Here is a 20,335-nt window from a genome sequence, read left to right as displayed (position 1 = left end):
TTGGGGGGAAAATGGGCATTTTTAAATGTAGCTAATTATTCTATACTAGGTCAAGATGAGGACTAGATCCTTGCAATACTTTGAAATGTGCCTTGAAATAACGCACGATTAAACCATTTTAAATCAGTCTGCTTGTGAAAAGACCTTCGGCTCTATGTGTCTCAGTTGGACACTTTTTATATGTGCATGCTAGTTTGTGCATACAGTATGTGTTTGTCGTGTGCATGATCCGTTCCTCACACCCATTCCTCTTGCTCAGGGTCCATCTCACCTTGTCTAATCGTGCAGGGTAACTTGTCCTTTTCTCAGCAGCAACAGACTTGACAGTAGGAAAGATCTACGCTGCCATGATGATCATGGAGTATTACAGGCAAAGTAAAGCCAAAAGGACGCAGGCTCTTCACGACGATCAGGTATGAACTCTCTCTCTCAGTAAGCTGCAACAAACTCTCCTCTACTGATAAAAGGGAGCTCTACATTTCAAAGCTGAGCACTAGTGCCACTGAATGCTATCCACCTGTTTCTTGACGTAAATGTGGGCGCCGCCATCTTTGAGCTTTCTTGTTTATGACTTCCGGTGCGCCACTAAAGCTAATGGTAGTCTATTGCGAAGGACACAAGTGTGCCGTTTTGACTGGCTGTTTAATATTTATTATGAAGCAGTTAGGGGTTGCCATAATAGCTAATACAAATGCAGTAAATCTCTACAAAACATTTGTTTTAAAGCTGCCGTCGGCAACTCTGGAGGATTGAACAGTTTCCAAATGTTTACAATTTCATGTCCCTCCCCCACTACCATCGAGCAACCTCCCTTCTCGAGCTCGTCCTCGTCAGCGCGTGTGCACCAGTATTATTGTGAATGCATACTTAGCAAGAAACTAAGATTACTTACATAACACTCCGAAATACAATCAATGGTTGATAAAGCACGATTACCTGTAGAGAAGAAATGTGGCAAGCTCTGCATCCAGCTTGAACCGTTTAAAATCTCGTAGATTCCTCCACCTTTCAAATGCTGGTCCGATATTGATCCTAGTTTTATTTACGGTCGAGGTCGCTTTCTATCTTTTTTCCTTCTTTTCATTGGTGTTTTTTCCTAGCTCTGGTTGTTAACCGAGGAATCGGAAGTTTATTAGTGAAAGTTCTCTTCGCCATTACGCTGCGTTTAATCCAACACGCTGGTGAACTTCAGACGGATGCACGTGATATTGTAACGCGCGTAAGGGGGATGGGGATCTGTGGCACGTGCAGGTACTGTGATTGACAGGCAGATTTTACACAGCCCTGCGCTGATTGGACCAAATGAACCGGCCTGCGCTGATTGGACCAAATGAACGGGGAGCGGTGGATTTTTGCAAAAAAAATAACAGGCTCTAGGTGGAGCTAGAAGCACGTTTTTTTCTTAAACAGTCTAATTTATGTTGTTCTATCGGAGCATAGTGTTGGTTTCAGTGAATATGGTAAAAAAAATATTATCAAAATAGTTGCCGACCGCAGCTTTAACCATAATCCATGCACAAGAACTGAATTTGTATGTGGCGCACATGCACTCATGATCTGTATTTACAAATCCATTCAGTAAAACCTTTCATAGAAACTACCATTAAACAATAAATACAATAATTGTTTAAAAACAACTAATATTATGCTGATAAAAATATGCTGATTTATTTTGTTCTGTTACTATATATTATTACAAAAATGTGATTACAGTACAGAATATATATGACATTATCTGCTTAGTTAATGTTTATAATAGTTCGTAATGTGTTTGAGTGTACTTTTGTTATGTTTTAAATGAAAAAGCAAATACTTTAAAAAGTAAACAAATAATTTCATAAGCTCATGTCTCCACCTAGTGCGTAAGAAGCGATGTAATAATATTTTCATAAAACAAAAAAATACTCAATACATGTAGTAGTTTAATATGTTTATTATGGTTTGTTCAAATAACTTACAATGTGTTAAATGAGAAAGATACTGCTGACTGTGTCGGACCGCATAAAGCTCAACGTGTCGCCATAAACAAGTTCATTAAAAATTGCAGTTTAAAAAAACGTCACGCCAAGAGGGACAGTTGTGACATTTTAAACCAGCCCCTGAAAAGTAAAAAACATTTGATTTATTTCATGTACAAACACTCGACTGACTTTCCCATTGTAAAAATACTGGTCTCTCTGCTTTTATATTTGCGCATTGAAAACCCGTCACCTCCGATCAACAACACGAAATGATTGAACTTATCTTCATATATTCAAGCCATTTCTTAATTTTATCCTCACACTGGTTCATACATGGCAGGTGTAGTAAATATTTACTGTTTAAATCATGTTTTATGCGTGCTCCCACTACACTGTTTTCTACCGGCTGGCTATTGAACCGGAAGTCTCGCACAGGAAGGGAAATACGTCACATTACTTACTTCTGCGTTTGAGAAAAAGATGGATACATTTTAAATTTGTAATCTTAAATTGTTTTTGCTGTACAGTTAGTTCCACCCCTCGACGATCTAATGCTATTGGTTGAATGTTAGGATGCTCGAATAAACTGAGGAAGATTTTTAAAAGTGCCACAGTGTTTACACTTTTTAGCCTACAAATGTATTATTTGCATTTTAAGCCGTTATAGAATAAGGTAGAAATGACACACTTACATGCCTTTTGATCTAACTGTATTGTTTAAAGGACATCAGTTGTGTTTGTTAGTAAGGCACTATTGAGGATCTTTCTTGGGCTTGTCAACATCTCATTGCGTGTCGTTCTTCTTTAAAGACATCCATTATATCTAATCAAAGCTGATTCAGCAGAAGGATAAATCTTATCTCATAACTCCTCTCATTTAGAGCTTACAGCACTTTTCACAACATTTACATCATATCTTCTAAAAGAATTGAGTAATAGAATAAACCTGAAAAGTATTTTAAGCGGCTTCTCCGTGAAAGGTTTTTTACATTTTTACAATTAGAAAGTATTGCATCGCATGATTGCTCTGTTCCACACAGGCCACTACATCAATAATTCATCTGCAACATTATTGATTTACATACTTAATTCTCGTTTTATAAAGTGGGGTTGTATTTATAGTCACTCGCTGCTCATTTAATATATATTAGTATGTTTGACGGGTCAGTTTAATTATTTCCATTACTCTTCAGAATTAAGTATGTCTTACTGTAGAAGCATCCCAGCAGATCAATAGCAGAATGAGACTTGAATGTGGAGCCCTAAAGGCAAACAAATAAATCACTGTTGTGTTTTTTGTGACAGGTTGGAATAAATTTCGTATGTTATGTTGGTTGTAAATGTGTTTTCATAGATGATGTATAAATATTAATGTGTGATGCAACATGAGCCTGATCTGTTTTGCTGCGTAACCCTACATCCACATGAAAGTCAAAGAGTGATTCAGTTGTTTAGACTTGGAGCTGCCCTGTTCAATCTAACCCATCACGTTTCATGTGGATGTAGCAGTTTTTGCAGATACCATGAGCTTGCTGACCTTTTGCACATCCAGCCTATGCACAGAGTCATCCACTAGATAGCAGTGTTACCTGATTTATTAATCTGTGCATGTTTTTCATAGATTATCTCTATACTTTATCAGCTCTCATTCAACTTGCTAAGTCTCATGAGATTTTAAAATATGAAACCTGCCTTTACATACTTCCCTTTTGTGTTTTTCAATGAACTGGTTGGTTTTTTTTCCATTCATTTTTCAAATTTCAAGGTGTCATGTTTGGCTGGTGGTACCAATTAGCTGCTTTAAGGGTTAAAATGTAAAGCACTGAAAAAAATGTGATACACACAAAATTTGTTTAAAAACAGCATCTATAAACACCCCATGAAATTAAAGTTTTTAAGGAATTTGGCTTTTAGTATTTTAAGAGCATTTGTATGCTTGTGAATTTGTGAAAACAACATAACTTTAATTAAAAATTAAGTTTTAGCGTATTTCAGTTTAACAAACAAAAGTTGTGGTACAGTTGATGTTAGGTCTTCTCTCTTTCAAGTAGATAGGACTTTAGTCTTGCATGACTTTAATAACATGGCCGCCTAGTGGCGCAACTTTCCTAAAGGGACTTGGATAGTAATCAGCTATCCCAATCTAATGCTTAAAGTATAAGACAGGTGCTTAAAGATTTTAAGCAAATTTTACACCCTGCTATTTGAAGATATCATTTTGATTAGAATTTTAACTAAAGGTTATTGCCTATGTCATAAAATTCCCTCTTAAGCCTCCTGTTTTAATACGAAGAAAATGTTATTTGTCAAACCATGGGGTCTTTAAAATGAGTGTGCCTTAATCTTTTTATCGCCACATAAGTCCGTATTCATGTTTAATATTTTAACTGTTAGATATATTTATAGAATCAATACATAATGCTGCTTTGATTAACAAGGGCTACTAAATGACACCAAGATTTATCACTGCTGCTCAGCAGCCAATTGGTTACAGAAGCTTTTCACTTACATTTTTCATTTACAAGACAATGAAAGTAAATGAATTCAGCACGACCCAGGATACACCCATTTACCCACAATTCTCCTGGAATGCCTCCTGATTGACCGCTGCTGGATCTCCTCCCCATTTGCACATGGGATGTTCTGCATCCCATTTCTTTCCCAATCCCATTTTCCCATCGGCTTGCCTGATACCAGCTGTAGGCCATGTTGTATCTTACACAGAATCGAACGCCATTAATGTTTCAGCGCCTGGAACCGCCATCTCCGGGCCAGGACATCGGGCAGGGACTCACTGGACTTCCTGACACACAAAATCACACCGCTAATCATCTGTAAGTTAAATTTAACACCTTCTAAACTGTCTTTTAAGAAATTCTTCATTTTCATTTTAAGGTTTATAGCAGTGGTTTTTCAAATTTTTTAAAATGTGACTACTGTTTACTTTCTAAATTACTTTTAAGATTTATTTTTAGGAATATTTCTTTATTTTCCATAAGCCGTCATTTCTGCCCTAGAACAACTATGAATATCAACAATATTGTGTGAAAAACTACACTATAAAAAAAATCAACATAAGTTTTTGTTTTACTTTTACCTAACAAATTAAGTTATGTCAACTAAATACCAGTCAAAAACATAAAATAGTAGGTTCAGTGTATGGAGGACCACAAGAGTCATGCAAAATGTAATAAAGAACTTCAATATTTAATAACTACCTGGACAATAAAAATAGCAATAAATAGATTTGTTTAAAAATTCATTAATTAATCTATAAATAAATAGACAAAGTTACAAAAAAATCATTATGTAACATTTTATTAGGAAATAAAAAGTGAGATTATAAAAATAACGTAGAAATGAAATATTAATCCATTAATAAATAGTTCAAAGTAATAAAACAATTTACAAAAACAACATAAAACACTCAATAAGTTCATCATTTTAAATTGCATTTATAAATTCTTAATTAAATAATGGATTTTCAAAATGTATTTCAAAAAGTGATTTAAAACGAGAAATAAATAACTGGATTTATAAATTGAACTACAAATACAGGTTTAAATTAGGCATTTAAAAGCATTTCCGCTGAACATTTCTGTTTTTATTTTCCCGATGGTTCTCCTTATTCTTTCCGCTATTCGATTTGCTTTTCGTTTTAGCCTCTCTATTTAGCTTTTCCGTGACTCTTTGGGTCCTTGCAAATGGTCAAATGAGAAATGCAAATTATGGCCAGGTGGATGTAACAAGCTCGCTGATTGGCTCTGATTGTACGTCATGCACAGATTTCTAGATCTTGGATGAGGACCCAAAGAGTCACGGAAAAGCTAAATAGAGAGGCTAAAACGAAAAGCAAATCGAATAGCAAAAAGAATAAGGAGAACCTTTGGGAAAATGAAAACAGAAATGTTAAGCGGAAATGCTTTTAAATGCCTAATTTAAACCTGTATTTGTAGTTCAATTTATAAATCCAGTTATTTATTTCTCTTTTTAAATCACTTTTTGAAATACATTTTGAAATTCCATTATTTAATTAAGAATTTGTAAATGCAATTTAACATGATGAACTTATTGAGTGTTTTATGTTGTTTTTTTAAATTGTTATATTAATTTGAACTATTTATTAATGGATTAATATTTCATTTCTAGGTTATTTTTATAATCTCAGTTTTGATTGCCTAATAAAATGTTACATAACGATTTTTTTTTGTAACTTTGTCTATTTATTTATAGATTAATTAATGAATTTTTAACCAAATGTATTAATTGCTATTTTTTTATTGTCCAGGTAGTTATTAAATATTCAAGTTCTTTATTACATTTTGCATGACTCTTGTAGTCCTCCATACAATGGACTTGCATAACCAATTTGATTAAACTTGCATGCAGCACCGTAGCATGTTTTTACAGTGTAGAGTCTTGAGATTTTAAAGATTTTGGAGTGCTCGCAGCACCGTAGCATGTTTTTACAGTGTAGAGCCTTGAAATTTTAAAGAATTTGGAGTGCTCGTAATCTGATGTATGTGGGTGTGTTTTAGGGGTGTTGAGGAAGGGATCCCGTCAAGCCAGTCATGGGTAACGGCACGAGCTCAGGAGATGTCACAGAAAGCAGGCAACTGGAGTCCTGAAGGCCAAAACCCAGATGACACAGAAGATAACCACAGACAATCTCAGGTACAAAGAGCCCGTCTAGCCTCTTTTATAGTTTGTAGTCTACATAAAATTAATCATACACATGAAATAGCTAGTAATAATGCAGAAATTAATGTGAAAATTACTTATTTGATCAAATAAATCAGATATTAATTGTAAACTCTGTATAGTACTATGTATAGTTTTATGTTTAGTACCATGGTAAATCTGTTCATATCTGTTAGAGCATGTGACATAAAGCTATAAGACATTACAATAATGTTTTCTCTGCCTCTGTATAACAGTGGTTATATATGTGCAGTCTTTGTAAAGGGTGTCTGCTGGAACGGTTTGTTTTTATAAACCTGAATGGCCGGTCTATCTTCAACTCATTCATGTGCATTTCACTGGCAGACAGCAACAAAGCTGTTACCTCTGTTGCTGAATAAAACCTAAATTATATGGATTTTTATACTCTCCTTAGTTTATGTTTTTGTTGTCGTTTATATTATTTTATCCTCACACGTCTGCTTCTGATGGTGACGCTCATATCATTCAATATATGCATCCATATTCAACTGTTGGGGAAGAATGTTTCAACTCTTCCTCAGCCCTGAGTGCCATTGTAGTGTCAGGATGCAAGACCCTCCTGCCCGGCTAAACTATTCATCAAATTCATGACAGCAATTTATATTTATTCATTTAGAATATGCTTTTATCTGAAGCGGTCTACAAACAAGGAATTAGGAATAAACATTGTTTAAGCAGGCAATAATATGAGAGTTTCTGCAATACAAAGTCTTAGAAAACTGCACTCTTAATACGCTGGATTGTTTTAACCCAAAGTATGCACAAACCCAACCGTTGATTTAAATAAACCTATAAAATGTCCATGTTTTAACCCAGCAATTTTTAGAGTGTACAAGACGCGATACAGCATGCTAAGTATAATCTAAGATTTTTTTAGCTGCCGATCGATGTAAAAAAAAAATAATAGTGAAGTTAATCGAATAATATACCAATGTATTTATTTTTTACTTCATCTCATATATCTCTATTTGCTAAGAAGAACCCTCTAATGTACTTAGTTTATGCAATTCACTCTCCTGGTCTTCTTCCAAAGTCCCGCATGAATTGAATTAACTAACAGCATGAGTTTGTACTTTTTGCAAACCCAATTTAAGGAACATGTAGTAAATAGCCTTGTGCAGGACTGTCGTTCTCATGCATATCCTTACAGTGTGAAGGGAGAGCTGAAGGGAGAAATGTTCTCCTTTCATTCACTGTGCTTCGGCCCGTCTCCGAGGCCGCTGGCAGTCAGCTCTTGCCTGCTGTCCCTGGGCAGTCACGCATGGTCTCCCTCTGTTTCAGCAGACAGTAGAGATGAGAGAGATGGGGCGGGACGGGTTCTCGGACACAGAGCACTATCTGCCGATGGAAGGCCATGGCAGAGCTGCTTCCATGCCTCGACTCCCAGCAGACAACCAAGTGAGCGCCTCATCCTGTCATTCCTTCATGTGTGTTTTTCCCTTTCCCCACATTCATCCTACCCTTTTCCTCATGACTCTCCAAACAGCCCACTTTCCATTGCTGCCCTTTATGCCCATTGACCTAAAAAACAATGAGTCACAGGAGTAGCGAACAAAAAAGGGTGTGCTGACTAATCATGCGTGAGGGTGCTTCACAAGAAATGTTAGTTATGATGTTACAGTACATCGTAGATAGGTTTAACTAATGCACTTATGCATTTGAAAGATGCTTTCATTCAGACAGCTGGGATTATACTTACAAAAAAAACAAAATGTACCATGGTAATACCATGGTGTTTGGGCATGGCATCATGGAACTGTCATAGTGGTTTGGATTTACTATGGTACTGCCTTGGTTTTTCAAACATGTACCTTGGTGGTACACTGGTCTCCTTGGAGTACCATGTAAATATCATAGCACATGAATTTAGTACCATGGTATATTTCAGTATACCATGGTATTACCATTTGATACCATCACTGCACCATGGTGCTGCCACTGTAGGTTTTTGTAAGGAGGGGGTCTACCAATGTCCTCTATATCACTGGGTAAGGAGGTGAAGGAATTTTAGTGACCGCTCTCCTCACATTAAATGTTTTTCTTCTATTTTCTGTTATTATGGGTTTCTTTTTTCTTTCCTCTTGCATTTTTCTTTATTTAATAATTTTGTTTAATTCTTGTTAAACTTTCTGACATCCTACCTCAGTAAAAATGCTACTGTAGTAAATTTAATTGACCATATTTGCAGCCTTATATAATTTTGTAGTAGTGTTAAAATTATAATTTTTTAAAATCTGCTTTTTGCATAAGTTTGATACATTTCTGTCAGGGTTGTACAGTTTTGGCTGCGTGTGTGCATGTGCGTTTCAATGCTGGGGAGTAACTAACTAAAAGTCCAAACTACCAAATTGATATCCACCTATGTATCATCTGTTCAAGTTTTTTAGCTGATTTATTTCAAGCCATAAACCATAGAATAAACTTTATAACCAATAGTTTTTACTTCACTTTAATTGGAGGCAACCCATCACTACTCAGTTAAAATTTCTGAAGGATATGTGTGTGTGTTGTACTTGGTCTTGCTATAACATTTGTGTACCTAAAACTATTGTGACACAAATTTACATTGGAAAAATGGTTTGCTGTTGCTGTGGTCTCGTGCTGTGTGTACTGTATGTGTGCGCTTTCTTGTAGTTTACCACTTTATGGCCACTGTGTCTTGTGATCACTGTACCGTAGCTCACCGTGTCATTTTGTGTGTTGTGATGTATTTCTAACACGTGCCTCTGGTCCTTTAGTGTGTGTGTGTGTGCTACTGTGGTAAGTGTCTTTTCTGTTTCACTGCTTCTGTGTCTAACCAGGTTTTCTCTCTCTCTCTCTCTCTCTCTCTCTCTCTTTATATCTCTCTTTCATTTCTTCTGTTTCCGGCTTTCCCATCTTCTCATCATTTACTTTTGCATGTACCCCTGCCCTCACTGTCTCGTTCTGTGGGATGCAATCTCATCCCTGGGGTCTTCTGTTGTTAATTTGCTTTGTGCCCCTATGTGCTTTCTGTGTGTGTATTCTATGGACATTTGCGTGTGTCTTGTGTTTGTATGGAAATGGTTGGGTAGCAGCCACGGAGGAAAGGAAGGCACCGGGGAGATAATCTCACTGTATGTACAATATTCAAATTTTAAATTTATTTATAAGGCACTGAATTAAACAACAATGTTGACCATAGTTCTGTACAGACAATAGCACAATAAAGACAAATATTAAGAAATAGTCACATTTAAGTAAAAAAATGTAAAGAAACATAAAAAATTGTATATTAGCTAGGATCCAAAAGAGATCTTCGTCACTTCTATGATTGAACGTTTAAGAAAACAAATATGTTTTCAGATGGCTTTTAAACTGGCTGGGTGTCTGTGTATCCCTAAATATATCATGGCAGGCTGTTCCATAATTTGGGATCAGCGACTGCAAACGCGCAAACGCTCTGGATTTCATCTTGGACCGAGGAACAACAAAAAAGTTTTTGTGCTTTAGATTGTAAGGATCTAGTTGGCTTTTGTTCCTAAATTAGAAATTAGATCCGCAATATAAGATGTAGCTATTCCATTTAAAGGGACTGTAAGTAGAATTTTAAGTGTTTTATTAATCAAAATCAATGTCTTTATTCATAAATAGGTTCTCATTGGTGTCAAATGACCTCTGCCAGTGATCTGACTTTTCTTTGTAAGCTTAGAATTTCTTCTCTTTACTTAAGTCCAAGGAGGCTTCCATATTGTTCTGCCGTATTGACAAACTATAATAGCAGAGAGGGACAAAAAGCACCAACCTACCAACGCGGTTCCACAACGATTTTTCATTCAGAACACGTGAACCAGTAGCAACGGACAAGGAGATCAGTGATTACATGACGGCTACCGTAGTTGCAATACACATTTGGAAAGGCAAGGTGCTAGAGAGCACTGTTCGTTTGAATGCAAAATACAATTTCACCACTAGATGGGGGTAAATCCTACTTATTGCCCCTTTAAAGATTTAAATGCAAATAATACAATCTTTAAATTAATTCTAAAAGAAACAGGCAACCAGTTCAATGATTTTAACACTGGGGTAATATGATCGATTTACCAGTGCCTGTGAGCATTCGTGCAGCCGCATTTTGAACCATTTTTGTCGAAGACTTCAGTTTGAGCGCCATAATATAGTGAGTTGCAATAATCTAATCTTGAAATGATAAACGCATTGATAATATTTCCCTAATTTTCTTACTCATTATTTTTTGACTCTCTTTCACCATGATCTCTGTTTTGTCCTTGGCTAAGTGTCAATAAATTGTTGCTACAGTATATGAACTTTAATCAGTATTTTTTAGCAGCAGGGCTTAATGGGGGCTGCAATGGCCTACACTTAAAAGAGGGGTGCATGATCTCTTAAAGCCATGTTGACATTTGAAATCACCTAAACAGCACGCCCGTACCCCAGTAGAATCTGGACCTTTATTGATAGACCCACGCCACACATACGCAACCCAGGCAACGATGTCAGTTAGTAGACATGCCCCTTACTGCTGATTGGCTAAAAGTGTTTTGGTAGACGGCCCAACTCCTTTTTCCAAAGTTTTTTTTCAAAAATCACGCACGCCGCCTTTAATCTGTAACCCCTCTACTCTTATGTTGTTATGGCGTTGTAAAATTACAGTATTATTTCTGTATTATAATTATTTTGATAAAAAAAAATGCTGCCCAAATTGCAGCATGTGTTAAAAAAAAAACAAAGTAATCTTTAAAAAAATCACTCATATCTCCTTGTCTGCTTCTTTCTATCTGCTATCCGTGCTCTGCATGTTATGTGTGCATATGTGTTAACACTACTTGTGTATAAATGTGCACATAAAATGTCCTATCTGTTTGTTCATATGAAAATAATTCTGGGTATTACAAAATATGTGCAAAAACCAAATACATATGTACATTGATTCTGGTTTATACATCCCTAAAACTGTGCAATATGTGCTGATCGTTTTTGTGAGGTGCTGGGAAATTGTAAATCAGCCTGAAAGGGAGGAGTGGATTTATTTGTACATCTTTATTTCTTAGTTTTTTACACAAAGTGCTCAATATGATTGAGTGGATGTGTCATTTTGTACTCTTGGTCCGAACAATCTGCTTCGTACAGTAAATGCAGGATCAAATGAGGTTAGGGTAAAAGGCAGTGGCAGCTGGTGACTGCTCTTCCGAGGGGCGCAAATTCAAAATGTGTGTTCGTAGTGTCATGTGTATTGCGCGTGTTTTCAAAATATGTGTTTGTTGCGTCATGTGAACCATGTGCATCATGTGTTTTGTCAAAATAAGTGCCTGCTGCACACGCGTCAAAACCTTTTATGATATAAGAGACGCTCACGTTCACAAAATACACGCAAGACACTCCCTTAACAGTAAACTCTGATTACGCATGAGATTATGCGAGTATCTGGCAAATGCGAGTGTCTCTTTTATCATAAACCCTTTAGACGCGTCTGCAGCAGGCACTTATTTTAACAAGTGATGCACATAGGTTCACTTGACACATATTTTGAAATTACAAACCACACACATGACGGGCTACATACATGTTGTGACGAACTTCGCATCGTGCGCCCTCGAAAAAAAGAACTCATCAGCCGCCACTGGCAAAAGGTCTGGGTTTTGTAACCTGCCCATTCCGCACATCCTTTGGATCATCCTCACATCTTCCTTGTAAAATGCCTGTAAAATGGTGTGCATGGCTGTAAAAAGAGATTCGTGCTGACTGCTGAAGAAATGTGTTTCTCTGGGATCTTCTTTGCTCTTGTTGATCAGCGAAGATCTAGAGAAAGTTGCAAATTCACTTACTTCTACTTTAATAGACGTAGTTCTGGATGCATGTAAGGCCCAACCTTTTGAAACCATTTTGCTTCCTCTTCTTTGTCTGGTCTCTCCATAAAGCGGACTGCTATCACTTTCTCCTTTTTTGCATGGTGAATGGTGTTTATTTTGTGAATGGCGAATTTTACTGGAACTGGCTATAGACAATCAAACCACACCAACTCTCAGACTAAACGAATTAAACACACACACAAAAGTTTATCAAACATTTACATCTGGTCTTAAAATCCATATTGGGTGATCTGATCACAAGTATTATACAGCTGTATAAACAAAGTCTAAAACCAGATCACTCATACCGCATATTGGATAAGGGTTAGAAATACATAACTGAGCCCCAGACAGTGAAGGACTGCCTACTCAACTTCACAAAACCATACAATGACACAGGTCAAAGTTGTAATGTGTCTCACCATTTGTGATCAGATCACCTAAGACAGTTCTTAATACCAGGTGTAAACAGGGTCATACATTGATGACCACAAAAGTGAAGCTCCCTTCTCAACTCTACCAAATCCTTTCATTTCCAATAAACAGAAACCTCTCTTTTCCTTCGCTCCCTTTCTCTCTCTCTTCTCTGCACTGTGCCTGCTCTCTCAGCAGACTATCACTGATAACAGTCCTATGAAGCGCTCAGCTTCGTCTCTGGGTCATGGTCGCCAAGGTCGGTCAATGAGAGGTGATGACTACACATTGGAGAGGGTCATCCCAGAAGAGGGTCAAAGACATGGGCATCGGCATAGGGATCGCAGCCATCGCGCGTCCGAGCGCTCCCTTAGCCGCTACACTGATGCCGACACAGGTCAGAGACCAAAGCACTGCTGTAATACAATTTATGCTGTCAAATGTGATTATGATGGATAGAACCAGCATCGTCTACAACCTTATTATTTGTGGGCCATACGATGGATTGTTATTGGAGCATACAATAATCTCATTTCTACCAGCAGGTCTTGGTACAGACCTCAGCACCACCACACAGTCAGGAGACCTGTCATCAAAGGAGAGGGACCGGGGCCGGGCCAAAGACCGGAAACACCATCACCACCACCATCATCACCACGGCTCTGTCGATAAAGAGCGATACGGACACGAATATAGCCACAGACAGTCAAGAGAGGGAGACCGTCGCTGGTCTCGCTCGCCCAGTGAGGGGAGAGAGTGCCTAACTCACAGACAGGTGGGCAATTCACTCATACTGTAAAGGGCATGTACACAACATGCCCTGCTGGAAATCCAAATTGAACTGGTAGTTATGGAACATGGGAGCCGGTTTTTAGTTGATTAAGTCAACCAAGCTGAAAGATTGAACTAGAAACAAATCGACTGTGTGATCAAGTTGACTTTTGGAAAATGATTGAAGTTACTAACCAGCTGAAAACCAGCTGCCATGTTGCAAAGTAGCTATCAGCATAGATTTCCAAACAGTACATAAATCATCTCATTATTTTTACTTAATTAAATTTGTGATTTGATAGTCAGCAGATGCAGAAATAATGCCAGTCATGTGAATAAATGTGAATGTAAATTGATCTGAGTTATTGAGTTAAACGAAACTGTCGAGAGCAAAATTTAAGTATATATTTCCACCTTTGCAACAGAATTCAATTCTTTTTGTTTTCTTTTTTGTGTTCTCTTTTCCCTGTGATTTGTTGCTTAATGTTTGGTCGTTTATTTTATTTGGTCGCTTTGCTCTACTGTTTTGCCATGTCGTTCATCATCGCATCGATCTCTCTCTTTCTCTCGTCATCTTACGACTCCGCTCTTTCCTCCCTGACTGCTGTTGTGTCTATGCATCATCTTCTACTGTCTTTCTTCTTGTCGTGTGGTTAATTTTGTGGTTCTGTTTTATTTGCCTTGTTCAATTTTCATGTAGGGCAGTAGTTCAGTAAGCGGGAGTCCAGTCCCTTCAACCTCTGGGACCAGCACGCCCCGACGCGGCCGGCGTCAGCTGCCCCAAACCCCTGCTACGCCCCGGCCCCATGTCACCTATTCCCCCGTGGTCCGTAAGCCCAACAGCACCCCCCCTCCTGGCCAGCAGAACCGACTTCCCACCCCAACCTCCCGTCGGTTTTCTCCACCTGGCCCCGATCCCCCGGCCCCAACCCATCGCCACCCTTCCCCTCCCCAGCACGGTTCCACCCGTCACGCGCACTGGGGCCCCGACCCTTCAGAGGGCATGGAGGGCGATGGTTTCTATGACGACCAAGACTACGAGTTCAATCACCACGAGCCTCCGTCCTACGAGCAAAGCCCCGTCCAGGGCAACCCTCATCCCCATTCCCCCAGGACTTCCCGTCACAGTGGCCCACCTCAGGGTCAGCCACATCCCCGCCGTATGCCAAACGGCTACCGGTCCTCCTCTCCTTCTCCACACCACCAGGCCCCCACACACCCGGGACCTCATAAACCTCCCCATCCTAGAGGGCCCAGGAAGGGCCTCCATGAACCTTACAGTGAAACTGATGAGGATGATTGGTGCTAGCCTCTGGGAAGAGGGGAGGGAGGGTGCCAGAATGGGATCAAATGGATCCCTCCACATGGATTGCCGCCATACGGATAACAGATCTCAAAGCAAACAGGAGACTATATTCTCGAGTCTGCGCTGTCCAGGGAAACACTAGGCAGTGTTCTGAATGTCCACAGGGAAATCAAGGCATGTTTTTTTTTTATTCTTTCTTTTTTCAATTTCTCCACTGCCAAGTGTTTCCCTGAAAGGGACGGACTGCTTACTGTCAATATGAAGACTGGGGAGATGAATAGCCTTTTGTTTTTGAAGAAAAGAAAATCCTCTATGTTTTGATGAGGAGGTGGAATGTCTGAACTTTCAGGACGTTTCATGCAGTCCCTCCTTAAGCGAAGTGACAGGCCGTAATGTTGATATGTCGCTAATCTTAGAAATATGAGAAGCTCTCTTAACACTCAAAAAAAAGAAGGATCACCTGTCTTTTTATTTTGCAGAACTTGACTGGAGATTTGTTTATTGCAAAAATCAGTCCAGAGGCTGGGAAATATTGATGAGTTTTATCATCTACTGTTATTTATTGTATCCCAGTTGTGGTTTGGGAATGGGCAGAGGTGATCTCACCTGGACAGTTAAGAAAGCCCACCCTGCACTTCAGAACCCAAACTCAAGAAAGCCGAATCGCTAACAAAAAAAACCGGAGCGAAAAATGAATAGCTCTTCACTCTTTCTTCTTCTATGGCTTCGTCTTCTGCTTCTCATTGGAAACATTGGAGTTTGAATCTTCTGTTGCACTGCCCAGCTTACTTTGAACTCCTAGAAAATAAATCCCTTGGAAATCCTGCATGATTGAAAAAAAAACAAGTTAAAAAATATAAATGAAGAAACTTTTGATAAATAGGGGAAAGGGGGGATAAAATCATTGGCTTTTTTGTCATGTCTCTAAAGTTTTCTCTCTCTCCTATCAACACCCACCCTCTCTTTCTCTTACTCTCTGTCATCTCTTTCTCCAAAAGTTGTGCTTGCACGCCATTGGTAACATTCAAAGTTCAAACACATTTTGTGCCAAATGACACATTAAACTACCAAAAAATAAAGATGAATTATAAATGAATAGCACAATTATTTTTAAGCTAAAGACATTTACATTCCTCTGTAGATAGTTGATTTGTTCACTTGCACAAAAACTGATATAGTAGCACACACACAGTATACACACAAACATATAGCAGATAAAAGACATCTTCGAGCACTACAAGTGTCTTCCAGGGTATTAATGCAGAGAGCGAGAGAGATAGAGAGGGGGTTGGGTGAACGAGAAGAGAGAGAGAACCTTTCCATTTTTAGATATGATTTTTTTGTTGATAATAACAATGTGTGTATAAAGATTGTCACATAATTGATGATGATGACGGTGATGAAGATGATGTTTTTCATTTGATTTTCTATCTGTTTTTGTAGCCTGTTTGACTTCGCTGCTCTCTGCATTGCCATACATGTTGTCATGTGAGTTGTGTGTAGATGGTGCGTGGAGCTCTGTGATTGTAATCCATTGACAGGAACACATCTGACCTTCTACCAATGTCTTCGGTAGCTCTGTGACATGAGCTGTTTCCATGGAAACCCATTCTCAGCCATATCACTGAGCGTTAATGACAGTTCGAAAGCATGCTCCGTCTGATCTCAAGTCTCTGTAACTGTGAACACTTTGTATCGAGAAGAAATTGGATTTGAGTGAATGAGAGGAGAGATTAGTTATTGATCGTACTAATAATATGCATTTTTATAGGGGTTTTAGATATTTAGGTTGCGGATGATTATTTACGTTTTAGGTCTCCTCTCTCGCTCCATATTAATAATATCGAGAGAGAGAAAAAGAAAGATATTTAACACCGTTTTTAAGTTGATTCGATACAAAAGTATGAAAAGATAACTGAGCTCCACTACCTCTACTTGGTCAGCAGATGGCGCTGTGATCCACATTGTTGGGCAGCCAGTGGTCTTGGTTCTGACTGTGGGTCTCGCATATTTCTGTTTTATGTTTTTGTCAATGACCTGTACACTGAGAGTACTACTATGTGTCTGTCACAAATGGTGCACTGTTCTGTGTTCAGGAAATGTAACACAGCCAATCAAACTGCACATGTAACACAGCACAGAAACATGTAACATCAAATTGCATGGGTGAAACAATGACCGGGCCTTTTCTGACAAAACTCGTCTCTTGTGTCCCCCTGATCTTTGTGTGTTTTCGGCCCACGTCCTCTGCGGAGTGACCCAGCATACACAGACACACTGCCGAACTCATCATAACCTGCAGCATGTGCAAATTATAGTGTATGTAGCATTACTAACATAGTATTATCATCACGCACACACTTTACTCGATTCTGGATGTAGCATTCGTTGTGTGATATAAGAGTGAAACAGTTGGCAAATTTACGCCTCTCCAGGTTCAGTATCTCCCTCGTTAAGCGTTTTTTGAATGGTTTATCTATGAATTACATTCTTAGGGATGTATTACTGAGATCAGTGCCTTATTCACTTTTTGCTATGTCATAGATGTCGTATTTAGAGTGCATGATGCAGCTGCAATGTGTTGGTTTGCAGTGCTTTCTTTACACAGAAATTTAGTTTTGAAAGTATTTCAGCACACACATTTCATAAAAAGTTTGAGTTGAGAGTAAGGTGAGAGTAAAATGTTTGTGAACTCTGTGTTGGTCTGTGTATTTGTACAGGATCAAGAGAAGTTTGTCGAAAATTCATAGTGCAAATGATTTTTCATGCAGTTGTGGACAGAAATATTGGCACCCTTGGTTAATATGAGCAAAGAAAGCTGTGGAAATAAATCTACAATGTTTCTCCATTTGAGCTTTAATTTAAAAACATCACAAAAATGCAATGTTAAAAAATATTTGAAAGTGCGGGGAGAATCAAATCATCATTTTTTTTTATTATTGAATCCTTTTTTCTTCTCTATTTGCAAGGATAACAGCTCAGAGTCTGCTTTTATAATCTTTCATGAGATTGAAGAATTCATGGCAAGTGATCTTAGATTATTCCTCCATACAAAATTTCTCCAGACCCTTTATATGTTGGTTCCTCTTTATTTCACTTTAGTCATTTTCTGTATGGTTCAGGTCAGGGAACTGGGATGGCTATGGCAGAACCTTGATTTTGTGCTTAGTGACCCATTTTTTTGTTAATTTTGAGTTTTTTTCAAACCAATTTCTTAATGAAAGATTTATCTACAACTCGTTATAAGGTTTTTTAGCAGAGCAAGTCACGTTTTTACTTTTTTATCTTTTTTATATATATAATCCATGACACCATGTATCTGATGTCCAGTACGTCTAGTATAAAAGTAGCTTCACCACAGTAAAGATTCTGGGGTACACGCTCAGAAATAAAGGTACAAAAGTTGTCACTGGGACAGTACCCTTTCAAAGAGGTACACCTTGGTACCCAAAGGGTGCATATTAGTACTTCAAAGGTACATATTGACAGTTCAAATATACATATTTGTAGCTAAATGGTACATTTTAGGAACTTTTAAAGGGTACTGCCCCAGTGACAGCTTTGTACCTTTATTTTTGACAGTGTATATTTAACTGTTGACATGGAGCACGTTTTAATCCCTGTGTGCAGAAAAGCTATCTTGTGTTTCTGCTGACAATAAACTCTTTTCCTTTCATATGGTTGTGAACCCAGTCCTATTTAAAGTTTCAGTATGCAAATGTATTGTGCTGGAGTTTGTTTTGGTTTTAGAGTAGAGGATTTTCTTTAAACTGTGTCTGAAACAACTTGAGGTGATGGTGGTCCTATTTTCCTTTATTTAATTTTTTAAGCTTTCTGACCACAAGATTCAATTGATTTCTGAAATTATCCATCTGTGGTCATTGGAGAGTCTTTTTCCAATCAATTTTTTTTACTTGCTGAGTATTAAGATGATATAGACACGCGTCCTCTTTCAGGCAGATTTGCAACATCTCCAGTCGATTAAAACGTCTTTATTATTGCCCTGATTGTGAAAATATATGTTTTTATGGTTTTAACTATTTCCTTAAAGCCACTTTTCAACTACTACGTGTTGCTCAACAATCTTTTGCTTGACAACATCATGTTTCTAGTCACCTTTGGTGTGCTAAGAAAATTTAAACATCAATGGGAATATGCTTCAGAGATTTTTTTACTCATAAAAATGTCTAGGGGTGCCAATAATTGTGTCAAGTGTACATTATAGAAAAACATTTATTTATCATGTAATATTTCCCCTATTTCAATTGTTTAACTTCAATAAAACATTGTATTTTGTGGTTTTCTTTTTATTAAAAAAAAAAAGAAGAAAAATCTTAGATTTATTTTCATAGCTTTCTTTGCTCGTTTTTACCAAGGGTGCCAATATTTGGTCCACAACTGTACTCTTAACTTTGTGCGTGTTTGTCTGAGGCTGTAAAAGAAAAGGAAAGAAAAGCAACAGTCTGGATAATCATTGACATTTCTCACTGTCTGTTCAAATAATTCATCACTACTAACAACCTCAGTCCATGTTCTGCTAACAAGTGGCAAGTAAAAATACAATGCCATCAAGCAATGTGGGCGTCACATTGTAAAAAAAAAAAAAGTTTAAAGACCTTTTCTTTCTTCAGATACAAAAAAGTGTAGAAAAGTATGTACCTCAAGAACTGCATGTGCTATGTGCATGCCACAGCATTCAACAGCGGGAATAAAAAAGGAACATTTTGTAGAAAAACACACAAGTACAGATCAATCTTTTTTAAAGTAATACATTCCTTTATGCTCTATTTTTAAAACAAACAAAAAACTAATACAATCGTAACCTGGGGAGGAAAATAAGTTTGGTGTGATTTGAAAGTTCTGTTCTTTCTTCTGTTTCTAGCTATTTTTTCTGCAAACTTAAAAGAGAGACACTTCACACTATGTTCAGGACACAACATGACTGATGTCACACACAAAAAAAAGAAATAAAAGTGTCAAGAACCATTTTGCTGTTTTGAGTTGGACTAGGTGTGTGTGTGCGTGTGGTTTTCAAGATCCCTTTTTACCTCTTCCTTCTATTTCTTACACAATTTGTTGTGTTGAAGATGAACTCTGCTCTTTGTGTCATCTCCACTTGTGTGCTTACAATTCTGCCCTCAGAGAAAAGGTACAAAAGCTGTCATTTTTAAAGTACACATTTGTACCTTAAGGGTGCATATTAGTACCTCAAATGCTCTTTTCTGACCGTAAATGCTTACAGAAAGGTTTTTGTTTATTCAGTCCTTATCTGATACATCTTAGGGATCAGACCACAGGAGTGGACATAAGACACCCTGAGGTTAGGTGTCTTG

The 20,335-nt window shown here is 37.9% G+C and overlaps 1 protein-coding gene across 4 annotated transcripts in view; it reads left to right on the top strand.

Annotated features, from left to right (window-relative positions):
- The window catches only part of cacna1aa (calcium channel, voltage-dependent, P/Q type, alpha 1A subunit, a), a 102,469-nt gene extending 82,481 nt beyond the window's left edge, over positions 1-19,988 (top strand). For 2 of the 4 annotated variants that reach the window (XM_073813991.1, XM_073813988.1), the window contains 7 exons: positions 310-413; positions 4,686-4,795; positions 6,500-6,635; positions 7,965-8,081; positions 13,121-13,322; positions 13,468-13,700; positions 14,397-19,988. In XM_073813991.1, coding sequence (XP_073670092.1) covers positions 310-413; positions 4,686-4,795; positions 6,500-6,635; positions 7,965-8,081; positions 13,121-13,322; positions 13,468-13,700; positions 14,397-15,005 — 1,511 coding nt within the window. In that variant the 3' untranslated portion in view covers positions 15,006-19,988. The remainder of the gene's footprint in view (positions 1-309; positions 414-4,685; positions 4,796-6,499; positions 6,636-7,964; positions 8,082-13,120; positions 13,323-13,467; positions 13,701-14,396) is intronic. The other 2 variants (XM_073813989.1, XM_073813990.1) reach the window with 2 other exon arrangements.
- Positions 19,989-20,335: the final 347 nt, after the last annotated feature.

Source organism: Paramisgurnus dabryanus, chromosome 3 (assembly GCF_030506205.2).
Source record: "Paramisgurnus dabryanus chromosome 3, PD_genome_1.1, whole genome shotgun sequence".
NCBI lineage: Eukaryota > Metazoa > Chordata > Actinopteri > Cypriniformes > Cobitidae > Paramisgurnus > Paramisgurnus dabryanus.
The sequence above is the reverse complement of the archived record's forward strand: the minus strand, read 5'-3'. Positions and strand labels throughout refer to the sequence as shown.